This window comes from Eleginops maclovinus, chromosome 2 (assembly GCF_036324505.1).
Source record: "Eleginops maclovinus isolate JMC-PN-2008 ecotype Puerto Natales chromosome 2, JC_Emac_rtc_rv5, whole genome shotgun sequence".
Lineage (NCBI taxonomy): Eukaryota > Metazoa > Chordata > Actinopteri > Perciformes > Eleginopidae > Eleginops > Eleginops maclovinus.
Window position 1 is genome coordinate 10,882,844 of NC_086350.1, and position 23,322 is coordinate 10,906,165.

At 40.0% G+C, this 23,322-nt stretch overlaps 5 protein-coding genes across 8 annotated transcripts; 3 read left to right on the top strand and 2 right to left on the bottom strand.

Annotated features, from left to right (window-relative positions):
* Positions 1-2: 2 nt before the first annotated feature.
* Positions 3-5,579, top strand: cd151 (CD151 molecule). Of its 2 annotated transcripts, XM_063874836.1 has the most exons (9): positions 3-223; positions 1,196-1,280; positions 1,918-2,109; positions 3,370-3,444; positions 3,845-3,865; positions 4,219-4,323; positions 4,611-4,766; positions 4,849-4,935; positions 5,069-5,579. In XM_063874836.1, the coding sequence occupies exons 2-9, from the start codon at positions 1,197-1,199 to the stop codon at positions 5,126-5,128; spliced, it is 780 nt and encodes a 259-aa protein (XP_063730906.1). In that variant the 5' UTR covers positions 3-223; position 1,196; the 3' UTR covers positions 5,129-5,579. The 2 variants fall into 2 exon arrangements, with proteins under 2 accessions (XP_063730906.1, XP_063730915.1); XM_063874845.1 differs by lacking the exon at positions 3,845-3,865.
* A 34-nt stretch (positions 5,580-5,613) lies between these two features.
* Positions 5,614-8,527, top strand: gatd1 (glutamine amidotransferase class 1 domain containing 1). The gene is made up of 7 exons (XM_063874856.1): positions 5,614-5,808; positions 6,019-6,095; positions 6,846-6,951; positions 7,042-7,149; positions 7,234-7,325; positions 7,679-7,772; positions 7,860-8,527. Exons 1-7 carry the CDS (start codon positions 5,760-5,762, stop codon positions 7,973-7,975), a joined length of 642 nt encoding a protein of 213 aa, XP_063730926.1. The 5' UTR covers positions 5,614-5,759; the 3' UTR covers positions 7,976-8,527.
* chid1 (chitinase domain containing 1) lies at positions 7,835-11,798 on the bottom strand. The gene is made up of 12 exons (XM_063874824.1): positions 11,378-11,798; positions 11,038-11,181; positions 10,643-10,775; positions 10,513-10,557; positions 10,299-10,405; positions 10,152-10,213; positions 9,957-10,046; positions 9,757-9,858; positions 9,519-9,668; positions 9,160-9,240; positions 9,028-9,070; positions 7,835-8,868 (listed from the first exon to the last, which is right to left on the bottom strand). Exons 1-12 carry the CDS (start codon positions 11,483-11,485, stop codon positions 8,770-8,772), a joined length of 1,164 nt encoding a protein of 387 aa, XP_063730894.1. The 5' UTR covers positions 11,486-11,798; the 3' UTR covers positions 7,835-8,769.
* Positions 11,799-11,860: 62 nt separating this feature from the next.
* Positions 11,861-19,844, top strand: ighmbp2 (immunoglobulin mu DNA binding protein 2). 2 transcript variants are annotated; one of them, XM_063874754.1, is made up of 16 exons: positions 11,861-12,011; positions 12,511-12,593; positions 12,792-12,961; positions 13,057-13,252; positions 13,336-13,433; positions 13,545-13,708; positions 13,824-14,024; positions 14,099-14,246; positions 14,327-14,501; positions 15,056-15,238; positions 15,325-15,443; positions 15,529-15,623; positions 16,174-16,297; positions 17,990-18,817; positions 19,182-19,381; positions 19,573-19,844. In XM_063874754.1, the coding sequence occupies exons 2-16, from the start codon at positions 12,517-12,519 to the stop codon at positions 19,771-19,773; spliced, it is 2,979 nt and encodes a 992-aa protein (XP_063730824.1). In that variant the 5' UTR covers positions 11,861-12,011; positions 12,511-12,516; the 3' UTR covers positions 19,774-19,844. The 2 variants fall into 2 exon arrangements, with proteins under 2 accessions (XP_063730824.1, XP_063730814.1); XM_063874744.1 differs by having other exon boundaries at positions 11,862-12,034.
* Positions 19,399-23,249, bottom strand: LOC134858730 (zinc-binding protein A33-like). 2 transcript variants are annotated; one of them, XM_063874810.1, is made up of 6 exons: positions 22,799-23,249; positions 22,309-22,404; positions 21,944-22,174; positions 20,939-20,961; positions 20,739-20,857; positions 19,399-20,633 (listed from the first exon to the last, which is right to left on the bottom strand). In XM_063874810.1, exons 1-6 carry the CDS (start codon positions 23,186-23,188, stop codon positions 20,110-20,112), a joined length of 1,383 nt encoding a protein of 460 aa, XP_063730880.1. In that variant the 5' UTR covers positions 23,189-23,249; the 3' UTR covers positions 19,399-20,109. The 2 variants fall into 2 exon arrangements, with proteins under 2 accessions (XP_063730880.1, XP_063730872.1); XM_063874802.1 differs by having other exon boundaries at positions 19,400-20,660.
* Positions 23,250-23,322: the final 73 nt, after the last annotated feature.

The following is a 23,322-nucleotide window of genomic DNA, read 5'->3' on the forward strand; positions in this document are numbered from 1 at the left end:
GCAGCCATGTTCTCCATAAAGCTAGTGGAGGGGTGAGCTGCCTGTTGAGCCAAAAGAGGACTCGGACGCATGAGTAGGAGGCTCTGGTCTGAGTGTCAACGGAGAACTGACGCTGTTGCCGTTAACCTTCAAAGACAACAGCACATCGACACTGGGGCTGGTGGGATCTGGGAAGACGTTGCCTCGATAATCTACACTCTCAGGGCCCTCCATCTAAAATCAGGTAGGAGTATTTTAGTCCCAACGGAAAGGGAGAGCAGTTTTTCCATGACACAATGAGTTAAAAATAACTTTTTATGTTATGACCATTAGGAGCTGCCAGATAGTCACATTTTCACATGGAATACTTTGTCTTGTGCACAGAATGACAGCATTTTTCAGCTGTTACACATTGGTAATGTTTAATAGTTATTGTTCCTTTACTCTCTCTGGAGATTCTCTTATTTAGTTTTTTTATAAAGAGTGTGTTTATGCTCACACTCTAGCATGATGCTCAAAGTCACAACTTAAAATAGAAGTAGAGAAAAGTTCATTTCAGGATAGAGGTTAGGATAGAGACAGACTGACTCATAAAGAGTTAAAAGTCAACACTGTATCACTGAAGTGTGAGAATATTACATTTCACTTGGCTGACGCTTATATTCAAAGCGACCTACAATATATATCAAGTTTAATTGCTGGGATGGGCACATAATGTATATATCTGTGTGCTTGATGACATGTGACACAAGTTAAGTATGTTTTCCCAACAACACATTTGATTTCATCTTCCTACCATGACTCTGTTTGACCAACTTTCAAAATGCACCACATTACATTTTTGGTCAACAATTATACTCAAAACTAACACATATAAAACGTTAATTATTAGTCAGAATTTGACGTGTGTTGTAGTGAAGCATGTAAATCAGACTGAAAGAGAAATTCTTAAATGTTTACGCTGACTAGTCTCAATCAGATATGGCACTAATAGGATTTAGCTTGCTGTCACACAAGTACAAAGATAATGAATTGTGTGATAATGATCTTTGCTATAGTATTAAAGCAGCGTCCACTGGCTCTCTGAGCATCTTGTGTTAATTCTGTTTATGCGTTTTAATCTTCTCCAGAAAGTTTCTCATTTGGTGATGATTTGGTGGTTTCCGTGTGTGCACATCAACCTCAAGTGTACTAACTTGTACGTTTTTTATTTCAGAATGGAAGCTCAAGGTGGAAACAGACCCAGCTGTGGGACAATTTGTCTGAAGTATTTACTTTTTCTCTTTAACAGTCTGTTTTGGGTAAGTCAACAAGCAAGTGTTTCAAGACAACAAAACTCTATATTTCGAGCTCCATTGGATACTGAGATAAACAGTATTACTTTTATTAATAGCATACAACAAATGCCATATGCATCAGAAATTAAAAAGTAGGTTCATTTTCCAACACTGTAGTTGACAGCTTGCTTAAATTTCTATTGTTGGAAAAACAACTTCCTCCTGATGTATATTTCATGAAAATGTGTGATATCATGCCCCACATACAGTAGTTTCATTAAAAGACAATGCACTTAAAAGTTACAATAAATACTTTTCGAGCAAACACTTTAGTTCCTCTATAAAATATAACTTTTAAATTCAGTTTGAACTCCCTTATCTTTAGGTAGTGAGGCCAGATTGAACCAATTTTTGTTCAAACCTCTCTTTTTTTTTAACAAAGTATGTGCTCAGATATGAAACACTGCTTTTTATGCATCAGATGAATTGAATGAACGTCTCTGAAATTGAGTGAAAGTCTCTTCAAGCTGGCAGGGCAAGAAGAAGGCGTTGTCCTTTTGCATCACTGTCACATTTTAGGAGCTCTTAAAAAGCGTTATGTGGAGCATTCTTCATAAGAGCATCTGGTTTGAGTTGTTCTGATAACGGTACGTTCCTTCAGCTGGCAGGAGGGGCTGTGCTGGGAGTGGGAGTGTGGACTCTGATGGAAAAGAGCGACTACATCAGTCTACTGAACTCCAGCTTCTACTCGGCCTCAGCTTACATCCTGATAGTTTCCGGGGTTATTGTGATAGCGACCGGGATCATCGGATGCTGTGCCACTCTGAATGAGATGAGGGCTCTTTTGATTGTGGTAAGATGAATTAGACACAAAGCAGTGCCCAAGGACCAAGAAATTAATTATACTTAATAATTAGATTTTTATTTTATTTTTATCTTCAGTCCCATGAAGGAATAACCTCTTTTTAAAAGAATATGTCACCCCCAAAATAAGTGTTTGTATATCAATCCCTCCATGGTCAATGAGGAATATTAAAAAATTGTAGAAAATGATTGATGAATGTAAATATGAGGCCATGCTTGAAAACTGAAAAACCATATCAAAAGCAAATCCTTTTATAAGCACTCTTTCAAGTTGTGCGGTAGAATATCACTCTATTACTCCAGGTGTTCTCAATCATTTCCAAACACATGCATGTTTGCTGAAACTCTATTATTTAAAACACTGTCTGTTGAGGCATTAGAACAGAGTTTTAGCCAAAATACATGTGGTGGGAAGTATTGAGCATACAACTGGATAAATGAGACTTGGATTATTTTGCACAAGTTGTAAACAGATGTTTTGATATAGTTTTCCTTTTCGTAAAATGCAGCATTTACTTAAACTCATCTGAAATTCCTCTGTTTTTGTTTCATCGTTCACAGTGGATGCATGCGACAAATATAAAGATTTATATAAGAATCTGAGGAAGTACAGGGTGAGGAATTGATTTGCACATGATCATTTTTGGGGTGTAGTGTTCCTTTAATTATGTTGAATGAAAAAGCAAGGATAGCCCCTTTAAACTTCTTGTTTATACACACAACCTGTCCGAGTCGACGTGTGTTGAAAATGAATCCCTGGTGACCTTCTGTCTCAGACAGGCAGGGCTGTCAGATATAACAGACAAGTCACGCAGAGTGTGTCTTTAAGAGTTTAGATTTAGAGTGCGGCTCATGCCAGAGGAATGAACGGCATCGCAGGACTCAAGAGTGTGTGAGAGAGACAGACAGACAGACAGGCAGACAGACACTAGTGAGAGGATATTATACAGAAGTGAAACTGCACAAGCTCTGTGACACTATGACTAGTTCCATATTTAACACAACTTAATAATGAGTAACTTCCTTCCCCAAATTGATTCAATAATTCACTGGAGTAAAACTGTTATCTTGTTTCTTAGTCATGAACAGGTACTTTAAAACCAATTGCCATGTCTAAAATAATATGAAATGCCATATGTTAGAACATAAATGCACTGAAACAGTTTTGTAATGCTTGAATTGATATGTTTAAACTTCAGTTTATTAATAGCTGTGTTGTTGTTGTTTATTTCTCGTCCATCCCATACAGTATTTGGTGTTGTTGATCTGTATTTTCCTGCTTGAAATCATTGCTGGCGTGCTGGCTTACATTACCTACCAAGAGGTAAAGTGTTTTACATAGTATAATGACCAATAGTCCAACATAAAATCCTTTTCAACCTAAACATTGCTTCATAAGGTCTTGTACAGTGTGTACAGATGATTGTATTGTTGTTTACTAGACACCATTTATTTTATAATTCACTGCAGCAATTTCAAACAACATTTCCATTTCCTTTTTCTTTCTATGTGTACTGTGTTATTTTGTGGTCGTTCCATAATCCCTTAATGATATTCCTTTTTCTCTATCATTTCTATTCAAATAGTTTTAGTACTGGAAAAACACCTGCATGTCTGCACTCTGTTGAGAAATCTTCTCTGCATGCCTCTTTGTGCATGCTTTTCATTTGCACTGTTTCTCCATCCTTCTCACATCTCTTTCTTCCTCCCTTTTCTTGCTCCAGTGTTTCCCTTTCTGCTACCAGGTAATCTGCTCCCATCCGGTTTCTATTTTACATCAAACTGCTTCTCTGACAAGTTGATATAAAATGGATTGTTTTCACTTATTCAGTCTATCAACACACAACTTATTTGCAAATGTGCATTATTTTGCAAATTCATTTGTTAAATGTTCCTGAAGAGCGGTGTCAGAGGAGATATGCTCACATATTTTTGGTAATGTGAGTCCATTGTACACATTGAGAGTAATGTTTCAGGGGAGGAAAGAAACTGGGGTTATTTTAATTAATGGGACGAGATTTTCAGATAGCAGATATTTTATATATACATATATATATATATTAGTGTCACCACTAAAGTTGTGATTTTTTACTCTCAGCTGGATGATGAGCTCAGACAGAACCTGAAGGTGACCATGCAGCAGAAATACCAGCAGCCGGGGGAGGAGAGCGTCACGCTGGCTGTGGATAAACTTCAGCAGGAGGTGTGGAAATTACAATTGTTGTTTAATTAGCTGATAATTTAAGTGCCAGAAAAAGTAAGACCACATGAACAATTTCAATTTGAAACGACATGGCATGCATGTGAATATGCTTCAATGTTTTTCAACACTGTCTCCTAATTATTTTATTTTATGCAAAACTATGTATATGCTATAAGAGCATTTGAAGACATGACCATGAAGATGGCTTATGTTTATTTGGTTTGTGAGGTTATATTGTCACCTTTTTTCCTTTTTTTCTGTCCCTCTTTGCACCGGCTCCCTCTCAGTTTAAGTGTTGTGGAAGTTACAACTCCTCAGACTGGAGAGACTGTGCGTGGATCAAGAAACCAGACAACAAGCGTCTCGTTCCTGATAGCTGCTGTAAGAGTCCTGGTGACCTCTGCGGCCTCAGGGACCATCCCTCTAATATCTACAAGGTGGAGGTACGGAGAGCTGTCTGTGTGGCTTTGAATTAATGTTAAGTTAAAACTAGATCCTAATTTATTTCCTCTCTCATGCTTCCAGGGAGGCTGTATTATGAAGCTAGAGGAGTTCATCCTGAGTCAGTTGTATATTCTTGGTGCAGTGGGCATTGGGATTGCATTTCTACAGGTAAAGAGCAAAATACAAATTAACATGAACATCTTTTTTAATGGTGCGCGTTATGCCAGCTGTTGAACAGTGAACAGTGGTGTACTTTGTGCAGTGAAGGATTAAATATTTCCTTTTGTCTTTTCTCTTTCAGCTTGTGGGGATGATGTTTACTTGCTGCCTATATCAAAATTTGAAAGAAGATCCGTACTGATTTTTGATTTTGTTTAGTGGCACAGATTGTGTAAAATCATAAATTGTAAAATATTTGGTTAGGTATTTTATTGCCCCTTTATCAACTGAGTGGCCAATTCGAAATATAACATTGTGATTTACAAAATAGCCACAAACACTAGAGATGCTGTAATGCTGCTGTGCAGCAATGCCCTTTTTATGCAAAATGCCATTGCTTGCTTTAAATACCTTTTATTTTTTATCAGAAAATATATTGTGTGGACAAACATGTACAAAAAAACACACATTTTAAAGAGCGGACAAATATATGCAGTGTGTGGTTTCATTTAACAATCAGTCTTGTTGGTTATGTTGTTTTTTTTATCACATAGTGGTTACCAAAATTGTAATAAATAATATATAAATAAAATTGATTTTCTGTGTGTCAAAATGCTAATAAAATGCTTGCCATTTAATAATCCAAAAAATGATTTGAACGTTGTCCTTTTTTGACTGAACTTTTATTCTGAAATCCTGCAGCGGATGTTGTTGTCAGCTGACAGTACTTCCTCCTCCTCGCGGATTTTTTCTTGCTTGAATTTGTTCACAATTACATTGTTATTAATTTCCCTAAATAAGATTTCATGTCGAGTTAACACAAAATAAATGAAATGTCTGCAAAACCAACTTGTCTGATTGTGGCGAGTGCGTCTCCTCAAGGTGAGTCAGTCAGCTGGGACCGGTTGATAATAATAACACAAAGCAGTGAGTTTACTGCAGTTTTGTATCGATAAGAGCTCAGCTAGCGTTATTCATTCATTCAGATAAAATGTTTACTCAGATAAAACACATTTTGCTCTCTATGTTTTTGCATAGCAGTAAAGCTATATTTTCTGTTATGAGCTCTGATGTTGTGCTTTGATCCTTCAGGAGTGTCGGCAGCTTCTTTCCATCAGTCCTTCAGCCTGTGTTCCTCCGTGTTCAACCTCCAGACAGCCACACCTGGGGTAATACTGTTTATACCTGACATATCCATCAAAGTTAACATTTCTACTCTTATCTGTTATCTTAGCATCCCTCGCGCAGTGGTGGATAGTAACTCAGTGCATTTACTCAAGTACGTGATGTGATGTTAAGTATTCACTTGAGGTTTTTGTATTTCAAACCCAAATGTTAATTTTCTGCTACTTCATTTTATTCCGTTACATCTTCAGAGTCAAATATTTTACTTTTTACTGGACTGAATTTGTCAGAGCTTTTGTTTACAGACCGCAATTTTTGTTTTACCTCCTCCCTGTGCAGTGTAAACCATGTATTTCCAAATGTATATATTTGTTTTCATTGGTATGTTTCTCATAAAGGACGGTAGTGTTTATCTAAGAAGGGGTAGTGAACATTGGCAAAACTTTAAACAGCTACAGCTGTAAAAGTGCAACTTATAAGTTAATGAGTCAGTAATGATAGACTAACCCCAAAATATCAAATAACAGTCAAAGCCTGACAAGTTACTTTGACATGTTGCTTTACCCATATTAAAGTACAAATATCCTTGTCTAAAAGTACTTAATTACGATTAAAAGACCTGAATTCAAAATACTTATTTAAAAGTACAAAAGTATCATTGGCTAACTGTATTTACGTAAACAAGTAACATATCTCAGAATTGTAGGTGGATATGCTGCTTTAAACCAAAAGAAAAGGTTTGTAGAGATGTTTCTGGTTGATTAGACAAAACAGCCATTTCTTTTTTATTGCAGGGCAAGCCAATAGACTTTGTTGGAGTGGATGAAAGCACTGCTAGATGGGTGCAGGACTTCAACGTGAAACCCTACGCAACACCAGCCAAACTTGAATCTATAGATGGTGAGGATGATCATTTCATGATAATTTGGCGGTTTTCATGTGCTCTGGTGTTTGGACTTTGCTCAGTTATGTCACGATGACCCTCTCCAGGTGCTCGATACCAGGCGCTGCTCATTCCGGACTGCCCCGGGGCACTGAATGACCTGGCACACAGCGGCTCTCTGCACCGTATCCTCACACATTTCATCTCTCAACAAAGTGAGTCCGAGGCTAACCTTAAAAGAGAGTCAGAATTTAAAGTATAAATCTTGTGTAGAGACTTGTTTTTTTCTCTGTAAGCAGAGCCTGTTTGTGCAGTGGGACAAGGAGTGTCAGCACTGTGTTGTGCCACAGAGGGACAGAGGTGGATCTTCAGTGGATACAGCTTAACAGGGGTAAGTCTTCCTCAATAACACATGAAGGCAGTATGCTAGAGCTGTACCATATCCTTTCAGAATAGACATTGCAAGATGCAAATGTGCGAAATTCAAAAAAGACATGCACATATCGTAAATTAACGTAAACATATCATGAAAGTAAAGCCTAGCACCTTGTTCAAAACAGGTGCCTCGTCATCACCTGAAAATGATTGCATGTTTTTGTGCTGCAAAATAAAAAATAATGCAATGATTTTAGAAAATGTTGAATATTGTGATGATGCTAAATGTTTTTCCCACTGAACTAAATGGTCTTGCGCTTTAGTTTTATTGGTAGTGTATTTAATAATAGTATCTATTTCTGCTGAAAGCCCTCAGTGTTTGAACTGGTGCGGAGGCCTGACTTTGCCAACCTGCCCTTGGTCGTGGAAGACTTTGTGAAAGACAGTGGTGGATCATACACAGGTGAGCTGACCTGCAGAGCATGGACACTCATTTGGTAAATAATAAGCATTTCTAAAACTCTCTCCTGTTTGTATCTTTATTTAACAGCAAGTCAAGAAGATGCTCTGCATGTAGTCATAGACAGACACCTAATAACTGGTCAGAATATGCAGTCAACATCACTTTCTGTAAATAATCTAATCCTGCTCTCAAACGCCAAATGAAAGAAAGATCAGGAGCACTCAAATCCATAAACTCAGTTGTTTCACATTTGTATTCATGTAAATAAACAAACATTCATCTCAGACAAATATTGGAAGATACTGGTTCAGAACAGATGTTTGGCACCACTGTAAATACAACCTCCTGACTTTCCAACGCTGTAATCCTAAACTGATAAAAGCCACACAAAAATGTCTTGATTCATAATTTTTTTTTTAAATGAGAGAAAGCAGAAGCAGTTTTGAGGATATTTAAAGCAGGAAAAAGAAGACTCTTCACAGCAAGCACAGCTGCAACTGAAAGCAGAAATGTGAGCAGGCAACGGAGCATAACAGCAGAAGATTTCTCGATCTGGACTGAAGAGAGGCTCCAGATGTCTGCTGCTCGCAAACAAAAGAAGATTGTAACCTTTGATTTAAATGTTATACCTATTGATGATCATGCAGTCTGTTGTTGGATGGAGATGTGTCACTGCACTCTGACTGAACTGTACAAGTCTAAACAAATGTACCACAATTCCACAAATGAAAAGGAATAAAACATACTGAAGTACCTATTGTCTGCTGGAATTAACAGATTACTGACTTTCTCATGTAGAGAACATTTCAACATGACCAATAAGTTGAATATTATTTAAATACATTCTTTCAGTTTACTAACTCAGAATGAAAACACAAGGAAGTATCATTCCTGCATACAGAGCTTGATGTTTTGATACTTCCCTGTCCAAGGAAAAAGAAACAATTCCACGTGCTGATGCTCCAAAGTCCACAGTCTTCACCTCTAGAGCCAACTCTCAAAGGAGATCATAGAAATAGTCCAGTCCTTGTCCTAATTCCCATAAGGAAACTCCTGTTCCCAGTTCAGTAGCTAAAGAGATCCTCAGGTAAAGTGACTGCAAAAGATGTTTAATGATGTTAATCTCCTGATATAGCACGTTTACTCTTTACTTTATTTACCAACATTTTCTAATTAGGTTTTAATTAGAAAATGTTGGTAAATAAAGTAAAGAGTAAACGTTTTTAAATCACCTTAAGATGTGCAAAAGACTTACCTTCAATGAGGGATAGTACACCACATGCTTAACTGCATTGTTCCTGAAATTAATGTCACAGATTGTGTTAAAAGATTGTGTCTGGAGATTTAAGCCATTCATTGGTTACTTCAGGAGAAATTAAATCAGTACCTCTTATAACTGAAGTAGTGCTCAGCTGACTGTTCGTCCCACAGAAGTTTTGGCCTATTTTCTCGCAAAATCTCGATGTACCTGCAGGAAACCAGAGACAAGTTTAGGACACTGTTGAATGCCCTAACTTTTTTTCACAGACATTTTGGGAGACACAAAACTCTAAAACCAAGGATTGGGAAAAGAAATGCATTATGTAGGAAAATAGACAATGTCTTTGTTTATGCTGCATCAAGTTGTATATTTTTTACAAACAGCCATTGCAACAAAATGCCAAATAACTCCTCTTGAAACATATGCAACTTTATTGCTAAAATATAACCATGTATTCCAGTAGCATTCACAGTATATTATCTTACCTTCCTCCCAGGATTGGCTCTGTTTCCTGGCTTGCAAAATCAAGGCCATACATATTTAGTCCAAGCAGGATCTTTTGCCTCCACTGAGTGTTGGGAGCAAGCTGGAGAACACAGTCTCTCACCCAGGGCAGGGGGGAGCTCGGGCCCGTTCTATTGAACAAAAAACAACCCATAGCAACTAAAAACATTGTCTACATTAATACTGTGCATCTCCTTCTGCATCTACCAACTATCTCACCTGGCACCGCTGGAGTAGTCGTACGTCATGAGGCTGAATCCATCTACGACAGGGGCCAACTGCTCAAACTCCTCCCTGCCAAACATACCTGGCTGCCCCGTACTGATAACGATTGAAAAGAAAAGAAGCAAAGCGGAGTCAGCACCAATTTATTTATTTATTAGCATTCATAGTCACTGAGAGGAAACAATTTCACTCACCTAGTCACAGCAGGAGGGATGACAAGAATGCAGTCTAACCGTTTAGTCCTCAGAGTCTCACATATGTGCTTAACCATATGTACAAGCTCCCTGTATGAAGATTATTTAACATTGTTGATTATTTGTATTTCCTTCTTGAAGCATCAGAAGAATAAATCAGAGTAATAATAAAGAACTGTCATCAGTAAAACTCACTTTCTTTTGTTTCCGCCCAGCTGGCTCCACACCTCCAAGGTGAAACCATCGAAACCTTCAGTCTGCAGAAACACAGTTTCATTAGACAAACACAGGACTGAAAACACTTTTGCAAGGGAGATAAAGCAAAACACACCAATTGTTTACCTTTGCAACATCCACCAGCTCACTTCCCAGCTCTTCAATTTCATCCTCACTCCCCAGCACATTCATGAAGTCCTGGTAAGACCAGCCATCAAATAACATCCGAGGCACTGAGGGTTAACAAATTCAAGCAAATAAAACCAACAATAGATTCTCACTACGACACTACTCGCACACATAGATCAGACTCAGAATTGTGGGTAGGACATCTCCTTACCTATCCTGACTTTTTTGTTAGACTTCCGTACAGCTTTGACCCAGCCTGGAGAGACAGAATGAACCCTTTATTAACATAAATTATTTAAAAAAACCTTCCTATTTGACTGTCAATGATGTGAGTTCTCTACCTGGGTCATGATCATGCAGTCCGGTAACGTCAAAGGTTTCAGGTCCTCGTCGGCGGACCTGAAGCCAAACTGGACACAATGAAGTTAGTTTAGCACCAAACCTCTTGGCAATGTCGTAGCCGTGGGCGTTCCACTGGAGGATGGGGGAAAAAAGCACATGTAATTAAAACATTTTTAGTCAAAACATCCTACACAGGAAGGATAAGTTCACAGTAAAGGACTGTTACAGGCTATCTTAGTACAACAGCTACATGTCTACATTTATAATGGTAAAATTGACCCTGCAATACCTACTCCTCTCTAATCAAACCTTCATTATCCTTTCATTGCTATGTTGTAATGCAGTCAGTGGTTGAACAGTAGCAAGGGAGGATGTAGACATGTTGGTGACTTACAGGTGTGACATATCCGAGCACTGGTCCTTGAAATGTTCGTTTAATCTGAGCCCAGTGTCTCTTTTCCTCCTTCACTATGTCTTTCCAGAGCGGGTCTGAGACAACCAGGCCTCTCTCCAAAACAGACAGCTCAGCTGGCGATGTCTAAACAGTGAGATCAAAATGAACACAACATTTCAGTGACAGATAGCAATCATATTCATGACAGGTGAGGATGAGTGACCTATTCCTGATTCTGGGCTTTCAGGTAAGTCCAGTGACATGTCAGGCAGACAGAGTGCTTATTTGCCCGGACAGCACACAGCTCACTTTCAAGGTAAATAACTGAAGTTATACTCACCTCAGCATCAGCTGCTTTGTGCGACTTCTTTGCGTCAGTTTTTGAAAGAGTGGCATTGACCACACAGAAGCATGAGATGGCGTGCAGCAGGAATAATGTCGTTCTCATTTCCAAACAAACGCAGTGAAAGGGAGCAGTGAAGCTGTTAAATATAAAATGTGTTAGCAGCTCAAAGTCTGCAGGTTTGCTGTGCAAGTGCTTCCTTCCTGAATGAGATCTGTTAGAAAAAAACACCCAGCATATCCTCTAGCGGTTTGAAGTGTTACAGAGCAACGAGCCAAAAAAGGCCCCGTTCACACTGCTAAAATGTACAGTTAATGACAATGACAAACAATCTGACTATATGACGGGTTGATTGACAACTTAGCTCAACGTGTTTCTTTCTGGAGCGTCAACGAAGCTGGGTGACTTCCGGCTGCTTGCTTTTCAAAATAAATGTCAGTGAGTGTGCCAAGTCATCTGAGCCGATAGGTGGCAGTGTAGCTGGCAAGTTGACAAGCGAGCGCCACAAAAGAAGACGGTATGAGTTAAACAAACCCACTGGTGTAGTGAAGATATAAGCAAGATATTTCCAAGTTGTCCCGCATGAATAACGTTAGTGTTTGTACCCTCTGCTCGTCTAAGATATATTCAGGTAACTAAAAGTAACGTAAACAGGTGAGTGTCATTATATCCTGCTAGCTGTAGCTAAAGTAATCAGTTTGAGTGCTCTGTGGTTAGCAAGCTAGCATTCAATAAGCTTTTAACATGTCTATTGATTAAGCTGTACCCTGCTTGTTTTCCCTCGTGTATTACCTTACATTGTTAATCCTTGTATAAAAGTGGAGTTGAACGTGTTTGTCACTGAGCTGCAGTGAATATGCCTGTTTAAAGTAGCATAATATGGATATATATTACAGTACAAATACCTCACTGTAACTGTTCTTAAGTAAAGTACTTGAATAAATCCAGTTAGCTACATTCCCCCGCTGATGATGGGGATCACCCTTGTTAATGAGAGAACGATCATTTGCATAAACAGTTTTTAGTGTGACCTTTTCAGTTTTTCTGTTGTCTGTAGCATGAGGGAAGTGTAACTAACATGATGTTTCTGATCTGTGCTGTAACATTTATCATCTTTTTTGTCTTTTTAGTTGGCAATGGCGGTGGAACAGTTTGTGTCAAAAACCCTCGAGCTACTACAGGAGGAAAGGGAGGCTGAAATAGAGGAGAACAGGTTAGTAAAAATAACATCCAGACTGTAATACTTTACTTAATATCTGGATCATTTGGCAATTTTGCTCTGCACTTCCCTGAAGTTCGGGCATTTGGAAACAGATCCTACACTCGTAATAATTACGCTTGGTAAACTCTCACTCTGCCTTATCTTAAAGCTGTGACTATAAAATTATAGTGTCTTGTTTTGTGCCTACAGGATATGGCAGGAGAACATCTCTCTGAAGGATCTTCAAAGTAAAGGAGTATGCCTGCTGAAATTGCAGGTAAGCAGTCAGTCCACAGGCCTGTACGGTCGCACAGTCGTCATCTTCGAGCCAAGAAAACATTTGGGTTTTTCATCTCTGCCAAGCAACAACTTTGGACCTGGTGAGAGGGAATATTTATTCTTCAGATCTGTGTGTTTCTGTGTGACTGTAGTTTAATGAGTTATGCTTAAATAAACATGAATATTTTTGTAACAGGGGACATAGTTGGCTTGTATGACACTGGTGGATGCACCGCCGCCTCACAGATTGGCACGGGGATAGTGACAAGGGTCAGCCAGACTGCGATAAGTGTGGCCTTTGACGATTCTAACGATGGCCTGAGCTTTGATACAGATGGTCTTCACAACCTCTTGAAATTGGCAAATGATGTTACCTACAAACGAATGAAAAAGTGAGTGACCTCTATAATTTAAGACAAAAAGAAGAGAGTTATTTAGCCAATGAAACATATTTTTACTTTTTCTGTGCTTGCAGTGCCTTGAATACATTAAATGGATACAGAAATGGACCAGCGGCCAATCTGATAGACGTTCTCTTTGGAAACTCAAAACCTTCTTCACAAACACAGCCAAGTAAGTGACACGGATATTGTGCTTACTGGTATTGCATTTAAACTTTTCAAATCAGCGAAAAATAATACAATACAAAGGATTAACTCTTGGTGTCCTATTATTTTTCATCAGACGAGTTTAAATTCTTTAACTCCAACCTGGATGATTCCCAGAGAGAAGCTGTGTCCTTTACTCTGTCTCAGAGAGAATTAGCTGTGATTCATGGACCACCAGGCACTGGGAAAACCACCACTGTGGTTGAGATCATCCTGCAAGCAGTGAAACAAGGCCAAAAGGTGCAGAAGGATTACATTTGTTAGTGCATTTGTTAATGATGTTCCTCGTTCTGATTATTTCATTAGCATTTATCTGAAGTTGACATTTTTGTAATTTGATTATGTATTCGTGCAGGTCTTGTGCTGTGCGCCCTCTAACGTGGCAGTGGATAATTTAGTGGAGAGGTTAGCCCAATGCAAGGCTAAAGTCCTCAGGCTGGGTCACCCTGCCAGACTGCTGGAGTCCATACAGAAACACTCACTGGATGCCATCCTCGCTCAGAGTGACAATGCAGACATCATTGCAGACATCCGTAAAGACATGGACAAAGCCTTTGTATGTATTTCAGTGTGTGGTCCTCCTACAAAAATCCGACATTTAGAATGATTTCCAATATTTTTTTTTTCAAGGTGGGAATGAAGAAGATGCGTGAAAAAGGGGACCGAGTGAACTTCAAAAGGGAAATAGGGGAGCTGAGAAAAGAGCTGAAGACCAGAGAGGCAACAGCCATCGCCCAGATCCTCAAAAGTGCCGATGTTGTGTTATCAACCAACACAGGTCATTCACAGCTCCAAGTGAAGAAAATGTATTTCAGTGACGGTGAAAGGCAATCAGAGAGCACTTGTTTGTGTCTGCAGGTGCTTGTGACACTGGTCCGCTGAAGTACCTGCCAGCAGAGCACTTTGATTGGGTGGTGATAGACGAGTGCGCTCAGGCGCTGGAGAGCAGCTGCTGGATCGCCCTGCTCCGAGCGCGCAAGTGCATCCTGGCTGGAGACTACAAGCAGTTACCACCAACCATCAAATCACAAAAGTAAAGACACAGGAATAGGATTTCCTATTTTTGTGCATTCATATGTTTTAAAGCATTCATGAATTTTATATTCGTCCTGCTACTATCATTGAAACATTTTCCTTAAAAGGGCCAAACACACATATAAATAAAAAACAAGGGAGCTTTTATAAAAAACACCAAGCTGTAAGAGCCTAATACTCTAAAACGAAGCTAATATGCTTCACCAGGACTTTGATGGTGTGGTTTGATCAGAGTTTATTGACAGTGCTGGCAACATAAGCAAAATTATAATAAAATAAATCAAATCATTTTAATTAAAATGCTAAATTTGCATTTGGTCATGGAAACATGCAACAATCCTCTTTTTCTTAATGAGCCCTGCCCTCATCAAACCAGTAAGAAGATCACAGATATAAACACAAAAGTCATATATAAAATAAGGGAAACTGTTCTTACTAAAAGATGTGTTTTCTCTTTAGCACCCCATCAGTCATAGTAAGATGGTGATTGAGAAATGCAATCGGGATGTTTTATATGATCATTGTTTCACTTTGTTTTGTGTTTTTCCATAGAGCTGCATCAAAGGGCTTGTCCCTCAGTCTCATGGAGAGACTCATCCAGATGTACGGGAACTCGGTGGTCCGTATGCTAACAGTCCAGTACCGCATGAACAGTGCCATCATGGACTGGGCCTCCAAAGAGATGTACCAGGGACGACTTACCGCTCACAGCTCTGTAGAGAATCACCTGTTAAAGTGAGAGTCAGCTTGATGATGGAGAGTGGCTAACGTTTGTATTTCTTTGAATCGGAAATGATAAAATGTTGTCTTTGATGCTGAAGAGATCTAGCAGGAGTTGCTTGTGTTGAGGAGACCAGCACGCCGCTACTGCTTATCGACACTGCAGGCTGCGGTCTGAGCGAGATGGAGGTCACCGATGAGCAGTCCAAAGGCAATCAAGGTTAGTCATTTTATTGTTAAAAACACAACGTTTTACTACAGATAGTGTTTTGTGGGATCTAACCGTGGGTGAACTTTATCCTCAGGTGAGGTCGACATTGTTGAACTTCACATAAAAGCCTTGACTGACGCTGGGGTTAAAGCTAAAGACATCGCTGTTATCGCTCCGTACAATCTACAAGTAAGTCACTGATTGGAGGAGCTGTACTGTAAAATACATGTTAACTTAACCTCTACTACTGTACGGTGTCAAAGCTATAATTGCATAACTTTTTGTGCAGATTTTATGAATAAAATATGTACACTTTCACAGGAATTACATGGAAATCCCCCCAATAGAAAATGTAATGCTGAACTAGAACTCAAAACTCAAAAGTGATGTCTCAAAATTAAAAAAGCATTCAACATTTGACTTCATTATCAATATATCTGCTGATTCTTTTCTCGATTTAATTGTTTGTGTATAAAAGGTCAAACAAATTGTTTCCAGTTTCTCATAGTCTAAGGTCATGCCTTTCAATGTCTTGAAAGATATTGCCTTTTAAAATGATATGATCACAGAAAACTATCTCCATATTTGAGAGGCTGCAAAGTGAATTTTCTGCCTCTTTTCCTTGAAAAAATGTTTCAGCAGTTTGCGGCTTATTGATTTTTGATTATTGTTCTTCTTTCATTCAACTGATCAATTATTTTTATCCAAATAACACATTGATCTTCTTGTCTCTGTAAAGGTGGATCTTCTGCGTCAAAAGCTTTCTGCGAGGTACCCTGAGCTGGAGATAAAGTCAGTGGATGGGTTTCAGGGCAGAGAGAAAGAGGCCGTGGTGTTGTCGTTAGTTCGGTCCAACAGAAAAGGTTGTTTATTTTTGCTAAAAGTTCGTGTCTGATTCTGTGAATGATAGCAGCACTTATTTATGTACAGTGGGGCAAAAAAGTATTTAGTCAGCCACCAATTGTGCAAGTTCTCCCATTTAAAAAGATGAGAGAGGCCTGTAATTTTTATCATAGGTATACCTCAACTATGAGAGACAGAATGAGAAAAAAAATCCAGGAAATCACATTGTAGGATTTTTAATGAATTAATTGGTAAATTCCTCGGTAAAATAAGTATTTGGTCACCTACAAACAAGCAAGATTTCTGGCTCTCACAGACCTGTAACTTCTTCTTTAAGAGGCTCCTCTGTCCTCCACTCGTTACCTGTATTAATGGCACCTTTTTGAACTCGTTATCAGTATAAAAGACACCTGTCCACAACCTCAAACAGTCATACTCCAAACTCCACTATGGCCAAGACCAAAGAGCTGTCAAAGGAGACCAGAGACAAAATTGTAGACCTGCACCAGGCTGGGAAAAGTGAATCTGCAATAGGTAAGCAGCTTGGTGTGAAGAAATCAACTGTGGGAGCAATTATTAGAAAATGGAAGACATACAAGACCACTGCTAATCTCCCTCCATCTGGGGCTCCACGCAAGATCTCACCCTGTGGGGTCAAAATGATCACAAGAACGGTGAGCAAAAATCCAGAACCACACGGGGGGACCTAGTGAATGACCTGCAGAGAGCTGGGACCAAAGTAACAGAGGCTACCATCAGTAACACACTACGCCGCCAGGGACTTAAATCCTGCAGTTCCAGACGCGTCCCCCTGCTTAAGCCAGTACATGTCCAGGCCCGTCTGAAGTTTGCTAGAGGGCATTTGGATGATCCAGAAGAGGATTGGGAGAATGTCATATGGTCAGATGAAACCAAAATAGAACTTTTTGGTAAAAACTCAACTCGTCGTGTTTGGAGGAGAAAGAATGCAGAGTTGCATCCAAAGAACACCATACCTACTGTGAAGCATGGGGGTGGAAACATCAAGCTTTGGGGCTGTTTTTCTGCAAAGGGACCAGGACGACTGATCCATGTAAAGGAAAGAATGAATGGGGCCATGTATCGTGAGATTTTGAGTGAAAACCTCCTTCCATCAGCAAGGGCACTGAAGATGAAGCGTGGCTGGGTCTTTCAGCATGACAATGATCCCAAACACACCGCCAGGGCAACGAAGGAGTGGCTTCGTAAGAAGCATTTCAAGGTCCTGGAGTGGCCTAGCCAGTCTCCAGATCTCAACCCCATAGAAAATCTTTGGAGGGAGTTGAAAGTCCGTGTTGCCCAGCGACAGCCCCAAAACATCACTGCTTTAGAGGAGATCTGCATGGAGGAATGGGCCAAAATACCAGCAACAGTGTGTGAAAACCTTGTGAAGACTTACAGAAAACATTTGACCTCTGTCATTGCCAACAAAGGGGATATAACAAAGTATTGAGATGAACTTTTGTTATTGACCAAATACTTATTTTCCACAACAATTTGAAAATAAATTCTTTAAAAATCCTACAATGTGATTTCCTGGATTTTTTTTTCTCATTCTGTCTCTCATAGTTGAAGTATACCTATGATAAACATTACAGGCCTCTCTCATCTTTTTAAATGGGAGAACTTGCACAATTGGTCGCTGACTAAATACTTTTTTGCCCCACTGTATGTGTTAACTCTTTTAATTCCAGGGGAAGTTGGATTTCTGTCTGAGGACCGAAGGATTAACGTCGCTATAACGCGTGCGAGACGTCACGTTGCTGTTGTGTGCGACACGCAGACTGTCCAGAATCACGCTTTCCTGAAGTCCCTGATCAATCACATGACCAAATGCGGCGAGGTCAGAACAGCCTTTGAGTACATCCAAGACATCGTGCCACAAAACTACACCCGTGACCCCAAAGACACAAAGGCTAACACAAAGTCTTCCAGCGACTCCACGTCCACCAAACACAAGGTTAAAGATCAGCCTTCCAGCAGGACGAAGCCTCAGCAAAAGAAGTCAACAGGGAGCAGCGGTCATGAAAACACTGCAGGAAAAGAGAAGCACGCGAAGTCCAGCATAACAGCACTGACCGAGGAAGAGCAGAAGAAGAACAGAACTGCTGAGATCACAGCGCAGGTGGAGAGCTTTCTAAAGGCCTCCAATCAGAGTGAACTACAGTTCCCATCATCCTTTAACTCTCATGACCGCCTGCTGGTTCACCAGATCGCTGAGGAGCTGGGCCTCGTGCATGAGAGTAAAGGCGAGGGGAAAGACAGGTGCATCACTGTCGCCAGACCCCTGGGGTCAACACCAGCCGAGGTGCCAACACTAGAAGAAGAGAAGGAAGAAGAAAAAGCCCAGAATCCCCAGGAAGAGCAGCTGTCTGAAACTACATTAGACCTGAAAAGTTTACATTTGGAGCGAATGAAGAGGGAGCAGCAGAAGAGGGAAGAAAATGCCCAACAAAAAAAGCAACAGAACAACGTCCTGCCAGCTCAGGTCCAGCCATCCAAGAAACCAAAGTCTGCTAAAGGTGGGTAGCAGGAACCAGAGTTTGTATTATTGATTACTTAGTTTTCAAGATTTTGATTTTCATACCGGAAAATTGTGAAAAATGTTCATTTCAGTTTGTCATAGTCCAATTTGTTGTCTGTAAAAGTCATATTTTGTCCGTCCAAAACCTAAAACAGTTGGCAACTATTTTTGCAATCCATTGATTATTTGTTGCAGCTTTATTTTAAATTGATTCGATATGATACACTTCATTGTCCTCTGTATACACAGACAACATACTGACAATGACGACCCATGCACAAACCCCGTAGCCAACAACAGCTGTTATTTTAATGTCTGCTTCGATATGTTTTCACCTGAACCTTTCCATTTGTCTCCTATAGCAAAGAGTAAAACGAAGGCCGGCGCCTGCGGCATCGCTGCTGCCGCCGCTCCAGATGACGACTTTGACACACTCATCAACGCCGTCATAAAGGCTGAGCGTGTGTGCAGTTTTGTGAAGTGTAAAGCTTCTGTGCTGATGCTCGGACAGCTTTGCCTGTTCTGCAATAGGCAGTACTGTCTCAGTCATCATATACCAGAGGTAAGACCGGAACAGACCCCAAACAAAGAGTCGATGGTTTGGATTTTATTAGGCTCTTTATTGTTGTTAAAATCCATCGAGGTAGGAAGGTATTTTATCAGCCTGGGTATTGATAATTCACCAAGTGACAGCCTAAGTATTAGAAAGGTGTTGTTTTCTGATCTGATTGACATGTGCTGCACCCTTTTTAGGTTCACGGCTGCGGAGATAAAGCCAAGTCTCATGCTCGGATGAGAATAAGCAAAGAGGGCGTTCTTTACGCTGGGAGCGGGAAGAAAGATAAATCCATGGACCCCAATAAGAAAGCCTACCTGCAGAGGAAACTGGACTCTAAACTGAAAGATATGTCATCACAGAGGAAGCCAAAACAGAAAGAAAATGAAAGTCAATAACATCAACTCAACTCTACATATTTATATGACCTGAGACTTTCTTCTGAACAACATTAAACAATTCAAATGTTTGAAAGTGTCATGTGTTATTTCATCAATACACAGTACAGTGTCATACAATTTGCTGCGGAATTTCTGAGAGAAACTAAGCTAACTATTGCGAAATCTTCCTCAACTCTAGCACCATGTCTTATCTCATCCCCTATAGAGTATGAGGCCTTCCTGACCACTGGATACAGGACAGTGTCATGTCATTTGTTGCCGAACTTCATATTGAAACAGTGCAACTTCTTGCAAAGTGTCCACTCTAGCACCATGGGTCTAGTGTATGTGGGTCTACTTGACATTCACTGATACTGTCTGAGGACAGATGATCAGCTGGCTGCAGAGTTTCCCCTGTACATTCAATCCAGGGGAGAAGAAGGGAAAAATCTTCTCTGCGAATGTTTCTTTGAATGTGTATATTGATGTCGAATCTGCATCATTGATGAAAACAACCTTTCCTTTATCATAGTCCAGCTGTACAGTGATCTTCCCAGGTTTCTGGTTCAACACCAGCTTGGTGCGAGGCGAGGTCTCAGCCCAGAATGAGTCTCCGTTGCTCACACCGATCACCCAGAAACCCTCGCTGGGGTTGAGAAAGACCGTAGTCTTTCGCTTGATGGATTCCCTAGCCACTCCGATGTGCCAATCTTTACCCTGGCCCACCTCCACGATCCAGCTGTGCTTCCCAGACGTGAAGCCAGTGGCCCCCAGCACACACACACGGCTGGTGAAGCGTTCAGGGTTATCAGGTAGGAGCTGCTTACTGCTGAACTGCACACAGGTCAACTCTTCAGTCAGCTTGAGGTTGGACTGGGCTGTGTTTGGATCCAGAGTAACGGGAACTGAAAGTATCAAAAACATTCAGTACATTTAAAAAAACTAAAGTAAAATTGATCATTGAGTCTTTTCTGTTCACCCACCACATGTGACGACGCTGGCCATCTTCTTCCAAACTTCAAACCTAAGTGATCCCAGATGCTTTGCGGAGTTGATCAGGATATCTCTGATACACTGTGGCTCTTGAATGGTGCATTTGACCCTGAAACATGTTGAAATAATTACAGCATTGACTTCTGGAGACAGTTAGGGCTAAGTTTGGCAGATGGTGGGTAACACATACCTTTTCTTTGTCTGCTTGTAGTCCTTAAGATCCAGAAAGAAAGGGAATAAATGCATCTTATTATTAGATATTTGGTATGTAGTGATATGCACATCAGTAAGCATTGATAAAGAAAAAACACCTGACTATGAAAAAACAAAACTATTCAAAAATATCAATACATCCAACTCTTTGTATTGTATGCATGAAAGGAAACACTGACACAGTACATGACAAAAGGAAATCTACACTCAAAAAGTTAGACATCAGGCTTCTAAGGCCATGAAGTTGTCATTTTGCCATAGCTTCGAAATGTTGAACAGCCTGGGCGTGTTTGACAGTAAATCATACCTTATCAGAGCCTGTTGTTAAATATATTAAAAGGATCAGTCTGATATGTTGTCCTAAAGAAGGATATAAATGTCCATTTAAATACATTGGTGGTCTTTATTCAGTGCACAGTGTTTATTCTTAGCATTTTGTAGATTAAAGGCACCTTTGGGATTTTTTGAAGTGGATTTGTATGAGGTTCTCTTTCATATTATCAGTATATCACACATAATGTACACAGTTTGCTGCTGTGAATGGTGGCAGCTGCAAAACATAATTTAAACACCATTACAAATATCTATATCAGTTAAAGTGTACATTATAAAAGGAATATTTCCACCGCTTTTAAGACGGCACTTTCAGTTAGTCTCTTTAAAGCCACCAGTTATAGCCTCAAAGGTAGAGCCAGAAATTGTACTTCTACTACTGCTTTCGTTATTGTGTGACTTCGGTTGTATCAGACTCACACAATTCGGCTCAGGTATTATTTTTAATATATTGTAAACTTAAATTGATGTGAACTTTTCAGTTGTCTATAATAGATTTTGCTGCTGTTCCCTGATTGCTGTCTGTTGCTCGGGGTTTGCCATCTACCATTAATGGGGGGTTTATACACTGACTATAGATGATACCTCATATGTCCCCCCTTTAAGAGCCAAAGCCTCATTGCCATGTCAACAATGGCAGTAGATGTACCTGTAGAAATGTTAATTCCTTGGCTCGGAGGGCCACCTCGATATCACTGATGGTTGAGTTGAGGGTCTTAATTTGCTCCTGGATGTTTCCCAGCTTCTCACACATCACCTGCATCTTGATCTGCTCCTCCTGTTTGAGCACCTTCAGTCTGCGGTTCTCCTCCTCCCTGAGGAACAGGTGCAGTTTCTCAAACTCCTCCTTTATCGCTGCCTCACTTTGATGCACTTGGCTCTGCAATGTGGATTTTGGCAGTCACATAAAAGAATCTTTGTGTGTCGTCCGGGAAGCAACTTTCTATCTGAATTTAATGAGTGACACTGACAAGAGTCACAACCAAATCAAAACCCACTCATTATTGTCCTTACCTGTATATATCTTTTGGTGTCCTCCCATTGCACCTTTGTCATTTTCAATAATCTGAAATGTTTCCTTAAGGACTCCAACAGGTCTGAGATTTCTTTCTGAACAAATTTAAAGATGAATAATTAAGATTTAAAATCAGGAGCTGAAATTATGAATCTATAACATGGCAGACAAAACATTTATTTGCAACCATTTTCATAATCACCTTGCAGCTTTTCACAGTTTTCCATAATTCAAAACACATTTTCTTTTGAGTATTAGACTATTCTCTCTTTTAAATTGTGATGGAGGTTTTTTATGGACTAAATCATGAATCAATGATTTCAGAAAACAATGAGTTCATTATGAAAGTAAGTTTTCATTGCAGCCAAATCCCCCTTTACACTAGAAGAAAAATGACAACCAGAGTTGCAACACATCTTCACTACAGTTGTTGGAGTGTATGTGCAGTAAATCCCCTAGTTATTTTCCCAGTTTCTATTTTTACTCTACCTTTTTCTGTGTGGCGGCCTCCTCCACTGGGCTGCACTCGTGAACTTTATGCTGTTTTGACATTTGGCACACGAGGCAGATGGGCTCTAGGTCATTGTGGCAGAAAATATTCAGCTTCTCGTTGTGAACACGACAAATGTCCTGACTGTTTCTGGTCTTTAACACCTGAAATTCCTCCGCAGCTATCTTTAGTTCCAGGTTGATAGGAGGCCTCCCAAGGACAGACACAACCTGACACACAGGACATTCTCGACATCCTCTCCATTCCCAGAATTTCTTTAAACAAAATCTGCAAATATTGTGGCCACAATTTAGAAGCACGGGAAGGTAGTAAATCTCAGAGCATTGCGGACAAAATAAGTCCCCTTCAGAGAACGAAAGCGCAGCCATCAAGAGGAAGATTTCCTGCAAAGTGAGGTTACAGGAAAGCAAACCTGTTGTGTTTCAGGTGTCGTGACAGAAGGTGGTACAATGCTGATCGCTTGGAGGAAAACGCTGTAAATGTGGGCAAACTAGTATGACTG